Here is a 6,468-nt window from a genome sequence, read left to right as displayed (position 1 = left end):
CAGAATTGCAATGATAAAATTGTGACGGCAACACCTCGAAGCTCAACTCCCTGGGACACTGCCACAACCCCTAAATGTCAGGAGGCACCAAGAACAATGTTCTCGTCACAAAACCATCGACACGATTCCAAGATACCCGCGTGATCCTAAATTTTTTAGTGAAATTTGAGGAGAGAAGAGTCAAAACTCTACGTCGGGAGGCCTCACCAGGGCGACGAAGGGACTGAGGAGTAAAAAGAATCCTACTCTCCTATATATATAATCCTAAGACTCAAAACATTTTGTTCTAGACTCAACAACGTCAGCGATTCGATCAGGCAGGGGGCTCCTAAGTCAGGGAAGGCTCTGATTACCAACTTGTAACACCCACAATGTGGCTATATCTCCCACGTGTCGAAGCACGACTTAGAGGCATAACCGCATAGTAGGCATGTCACAAGAAGGGTAATCTTTACACATCCCATGTATTGAATAAGAAAGGGATAAAGAGTTGGCTTACAATCACCACTTCACACAATACATAAATATAGCATACATCATCCAGAATACAATCAAGGTCTGACTATGGAACCAAAAAAAGAAAGACAACCCCAAATGCTAGATCCACGATCGCCGCAACTGGGCTCCTCTACTGAACATACGGAAAAGACACATAGTAACGGCCTGAATCCTCGTCGAACTCCCACTTGAGTGCCATAGCGTCCCCTGCACTGGCATCATCGGCACCTGCATCTGTTTGGAAGTATTTGTGAGTCACGGGGACTCAGCAATCTCACACCCTCGCGATCAAGACTATTTAAGCTTAAAGGAAGGAAAAGGGTAGTGAGGTGGCACTACTAGGGAAAACCTTATACACATAATCTTAGCAGCAGCGCGGTTTAAAAACAAACGCTACTGCTAATTAGCAGTAGCGAGCTTGAGAAAACCGCGCTACTAATAACCTGATAGTAGTAGTGTGGGTTTTTACCCCTCGCTACTACTAAGTTATTTCCACCGTGCCTCCCGGGACCAGCCGTAGTAGTAGCGCGGGTTGTAAAACCTACGCTACTACTACGTGGATAGCCTTAGCACAGGTCAGACACCCGCGCTACTACTAGTCTCCCACGCCACCCACCCCCGCCGGATACACTCCCACTCGCAATCGTCCCACACCACTCAACCCATGTCTGTCTAAAAAAATCCACCAACGCTCGATCCAGATCCCCTCCGCCTCCATCCCCCGCTGGGTGCGCCACACCGGCGGCCGCGTGGCCGCCACTCCCCGTCTCGCGCCGCTGCCCTCCCCTCCTCCCCCCAGCCCAGCGAGCTCGCCAACGAATCTCGTATCCATCATATCGCCACCGCCGGCCGCATCCCGTCCCAGCCCACCTGCCCGCCGATGGCCTTCTCCTCGTTCCCATGGCCGTTCTGCTGCCGAGCCGGCAGCAGCGGCAGCGGCGGAACCGGCCCAAGAAAACCCTCCGCCGCGGAGGGGAAGGAGGAGGACACGGAGGAGCTCGGCGTCACGCCGCAGCTCCTTGACTTCCTCCGGACACTCTCCCCCGATGCCTTCAAGTCCTTCCCCTCCAGCTCCACCAAGGCACCCCCTCCTTCCTCCCTTCTCGATTCCGCTCCCCTGCTAGTTCCCTCTCGATTACTGGCGGTGCTATGCTTTGTTGCAGGAGGATCCGCGGAGTCGGCGGCCGAGCTCTCGGACTGGCAGCAGCGGCACATCGTCCTCGTGCTCGCCAGAGCCAAAGTAGGTCTCCCGCGGATCTCGTCCTCCGCTTTGCCCAAGACAGAGATGGCTCTCAGGTCTCAAACTGTAATTTGTGATCCATGCAAGAACTCGCTAAGGTCCGCTATGATCTGTGCCCACGCCACATGAAGGACAAGCAGTTCTGGACATACATCTTGTCGTAAGCTCTTTCCTCGTTAGCTTTCACCCATGTGTGAGTGCATTGTTCCAGTCCAAGTGCTCAATTAGCTTCATGCTGGTCTTGATTTTGTGAATCTTCAGTTAGGAATTCTAGTCCATGGTGCTCCTTAATACCCAGCAAACTATATTTGTACCTAAACATGATCGTCCCAGTTGCGTGTGTACCATTGTGCTGTTTTGTATATATAATAAACATCCAGCAAAAGGGATTGGCATCTAAAGATGAGAAATTATGTCAAATGTGAGTACCTGTTTTTGTAAAAGCTCAGCAAAAAGGGGACATCATCATGTAAAGCATGGTCTCTGTTTGCTAAACAACTATCCATGAGGTGTAATATAAGTAAGGTGCTGGTCCTAATATAAGTAATAACAAACCATGCCTAGTGATAATTCCTCTGTTGTTCGATCCTTTATATATGCAAAATAATACACACATGTCTGTTCCAGATATGGCCAAAGTTGTAAACACTAGATAATCCATCAAGTGGGCTTTTGATGCCATCCTGCAGCACGCGTTGTTGGGTTTGACTCTAGCCAATTTCATTTTCAGGTAGGTTGGTGGGTGGGATATGCTAATGACACCGATGACTCAATCCGGAGGATTGTGCGGATAAACCCTGGTGTCGGGAGATACGTCGCCAAGAGCTACAGCCCAAGGTCCGGTTTCTCCGTTCTCTTAAGTTCGATTGATGCAAAATTGAACATGCAATTTTTTAGCCTAATTTATCACAAGTGAGGAGCAGTGAATTCTATAGTCCGTTAGCTACGGTTGATCGGCAACTACATAAGCTTCTATTTCTACTTCTGAATTTTGAATGATTGTATGAGCAAATGAGTGCTACAAATGTACAGTTTTGTTGGTTTAGGCAAACACCTCACAGTACTCAAAAGTACAGTTTTGTAGAAACCATAGTATTCTGATTGAGCTAGTAAGATTTAGTTTATGTAAGTTTAGTAGATGAACTAGTAGGATCCTTCTGCTGAACTGCTACTAGTAGGACGGCTTGCGATTAGATTAGTCTAGTCTATGCAGCAGGTGCACGCTCTGAGCTCGCTCGCAAGGTGTTTGCAACAATACCTCTAGGAGTGTTGAAATGTCAATTTGTTCAATCAATGTAGAATTCTGTGTTCCACAGGATACAAAGGAGCCTGTGGACCTTAAACTTTGCTCATTAAATTGAAAAGAAAACATTGTACTATTCGTACACAAACAAAACATCTATGGGTGGGGATGTTGGCATTGCGCGATTAAATTGAAAAAGAAAATGCTCTGATCAGATTAGCATATACGGTGTGCTTCATGCATCCAAGAGACCAAGACGTCTTCTCTTCTCTATGGAGAGAAGCTGATTTGCATTGACGGCTAATGATGATTCTTTGTGTTCCATAGTTTAAAAGGCAACCATTTTGCACTGGATAACCAAGTATTCTGACAGGGTTAAATTTAATTAAGAATGTTGTTCCTTTGTTACATGGAAGAAGACTTCATGGTTAGCATTATTTATTATAACACATTCATATAAGATTTTCTTGCCACTGTAAGTAGGAAGTTAATTTTTTTGGTCTGTTTTGTTCTGCGGGGATTTTGGTCTGTTTTTCTAATAGTATATATGATCATTCAGTCACAGTTCCAGTATTTTAGAACTAAAGCTCCCCCTAATTAAAATGCAGAAACGTGTTTTCTTTCATTATGTTTTAGTCACTGTCTTAGAAACACTAGAAAATATCTCTTGACAAACTTCTTCATGGAACTAATATTTTTATGCTAATGACAAATTGGATTTATAATCTTTAACCTCGAATCTTTATAGGATTTTGGTTACTACCATATCTGCTCTTGCAGGTCTACTAGAGTATCCACTTCTGAGGTTGATTTTCAAAATGTGTATATCTAATATTTCTTACTGCAGCTTTAAGCTTCACTATCATCTAACTTTGTCTAGTTAATATACTTACTCGGCAACATGGAAAGTTTCCACATTTGTTCTAGCTGTCTCTATGGGTTAGCGACTTAGCATACATGTTGTAATAAGGTTTCACATTTGCTTCTCTGACAAGGTCTGTTTTTATTCATAGGTAGAAGATAGCGACAGAGTGCTGCCAGATAATGAGATGTTGAAGCGGCAGACTGAATCCATGACACCGAAGTGCAATTGCGGCAGATTATCTCTATCTTTTATTTTCATTTTTCTTATTATTGAGTGAGAACAGAATGAGGAACTGTGTGATAGTACATACAACAACTGTAGTAAAAAGAAACTTATGTTTGCAATTGTTAATGACATAGATACTTGCATGTTCTTTGAAGTGGTCATTTGTGAGTTGCAATGCATAATGAGGTTTTTTGGCTGATTTATTTCCTTCGGTTTCCGGTTAACCATGAAATAGGAGCCCAGCAGTGCTCACTATTGTTGTGTTTACTGGGAACTGTATGCATAAAATGGAATTGGTGGATTTTATTTTTTTTAATTATAAATTAGCTAGTAGTGGCATGGGAAAAGACTGTGCGCTACTAGTATTTAGGATACTAGTAGCGTTGTTAGTATGGACACGCTGCTACTATTTTGTTAGTAGTGGCGCGGGTACTAAATAGCAGTAGCGTGGGTGGCACACGCTACTACTAACTTTGTTAGTAGTAGCGCGGCTTCAACCCACGCTATTACTAACTATTAGTTGTAGCGCCTTATTGGTAGCGCGGGTACCTGCGCTGCTGATAGGCCTAAAACCCGCGCTGCTGCTAGGCTTTTCCCTAGTAGTGTGGAGCTGCAGCAAGCACTAGCATATATGGTGGCTAACTTACGCAAATGAGAGCGAGAAGAGAAGCAAAGCACGGGCGAGAAGCTAATAATGATCAAGAAGTGATCCTGAGGCTACTTACGTTCAAGCATAACACGAGACTGTGTTCTCTTCCCGGACTCCGCCGAAAAGAGACCATCACGGCTACACACGCGGTTGATTCATTTTAATTAAGTTAAGTGGCAGGTTATCTACAACCGGATATTAACAAATTCCCATCTGCCCATAACCGCGGCCACGGCTTTCGAAAGTTCAAAACCCTGCAGGGGTGTCCCAACTTAGCCCATCACAAGCTCTCACGGTCAACGAAGGATATTCCTTCTCCGAGGAAGACCCGATCAGACTCGGAATCCCGGTTACAAGACATTTCGACAATGGTAAAACAAGACCAGCAAAGCCTCCCGATGTGCCGACAAATCCCGATAGGAGCTGCACATATCTCGTTCTTAGGGCACACCGGATGAAAACTACGTACAACTAAAACCAAACCTCAAGTTTCTCCGAGGTGGCGCTGCAAGTGGCTCTGTTTTGGACCAACACTCAGAGGAGCACTGGCCCGGGGGTTTAAAATAAAGATGACCCTTGAGTCCGCGGAACCTAAGGGAAAAAGGCTTAGGTGGCAAATGGTAAAACCAAGGTTGGGCCTTGCTGGAGGAGTTTTATTCAAGGCGAACTATCAAGGGGTTCCCATAACACTCAACCGTGTAAGGAACGCAAAATCAAGGAACATAACACCGGTATGACGGAAACTAGGGCGGCAAGAGTGGAACAAAACACCAGGCATAGGGCTGAGCCTTCCACCCTTTACCAAGTATATAGATGCATTAAAGTAAACAAGATATAATAATGATATCCCAACAAAACCCATGTTCCAACATGTAACAAGTTCCATCTTCACCTGCAACTAGCAGCGCTACAAGAGGGGCTGAGCAAAGCGGTAACATAGCCAAACAACGGTTTGCTAGGAAAGGTGGGTTAAAGGCTTGTCATGGCAATATGGGAGGCATGATATAGCAAGTGGTAGGTATCGCGGCATAGCAATAGAGCGAACAACTAGCAAGCAAAGATAGAAGTGATTTCGAGGGTATGGTCATCTTGCCTGCAAAGTTCTCTGAGTTGACGAAAGCTTGATCCTCGTAAGCATACTCAACGGGTTCCTCGATAACGTACTCATCTCCCGGCTCTACCCAAGGCAAGAACACAAGCAAAGGAACAACAATCAACCACGGTGCAATGCACAATCAACATGATGCAAAACATGGCATGATATGCGAGATGTGATATGCAATGCATATACGTGCTTCGGAAGGGAAAGATTGAACCAGGCATCAACTTGGCAAACCAAGTGTGCCGCTGGAAAGATGAGTTGATTTTGGTCGAAATCGATATAAAGATCACAGGAATCGGAGGCACGGTTTGCAAATGGCAAGCAAAACAAGAATGGCATAATTCTGCGATTAACAGCACGATGCCATCTAGAATGCAACAAGAAACTAAGTTACTGCACTCCAACATATCAACAAGGCACATGGAAGAGATCTACTCAAGGTGCTTGACAAAATATGAACACTGAGCTATGGCTAAATCACACGAGAGCAGGTTCAAACAAGCATGACAAAAGTGCAAAAGATATCAGCTTCACAGACTTGGTGAAAATATTAACATGTCAGGAATTAACATCAGGAAGCAATGTTTAGAGCAATCAAACAACATGCTACAGGAACAGATCATAGCAAACAAAGGCATGGAATGAA

General features: G+C 44.8%; 1 protein-coding gene and 1 long non-coding RNA gene across 2 annotated transcripts; both read left to right on the top strand.

The window, feature by feature from the left end:
• The first annotated feature begins 1,378 nt into the window (after positions 1-1,378).
• On the top strand, positions 1,379-1,902 carry LOC119357582. Its single transcript, XM_037624485.1, has 3 exons — positions 1,379-1,554; positions 1,639-1,742; positions 1,826-1,902. The coding sequence occupies exons 1-3, from the start codon at positions 1,379-1,381 to the stop codon at positions 1,900-1,902; spliced, it is 357 nt and encodes a 118-aa protein (XP_037480382.1).
• Positions 1,903-2,466: 564 nt separating this feature from the next.
• LOC119358923 lies at positions 2,467-4,220 on the top strand. The gene is made up of 2 exons (XR_005172332.1): positions 2,467-2,575; positions 3,995-4,220. It is a non-coding gene; the product is annotated as an uncharacterized LOC119358923 (long non-coding RNA).
• Positions 4,221-6,468: the final 2,248 nt, after the last annotated feature.

This window comes from Triticum dicoccoides, chromosome 2A, assembly GCF_002162155.2.
Source record: "Triticum dicoccoides isolate Atlit2015 ecotype Zavitan chromosome 2A, WEW_v2.0, whole genome shotgun sequence".
In the NCBI taxonomy this organism is placed as follows: Eukaryota; Viridiplantae; Streptophyta; class Magnoliopsida; order Poales; family Poaceae; genus Triticum; species Triticum dicoccoides.
The sequence above is the reverse complement of the archived record's forward strand: the minus strand, read 5'-3'. Positions and strand labels throughout refer to the sequence as shown.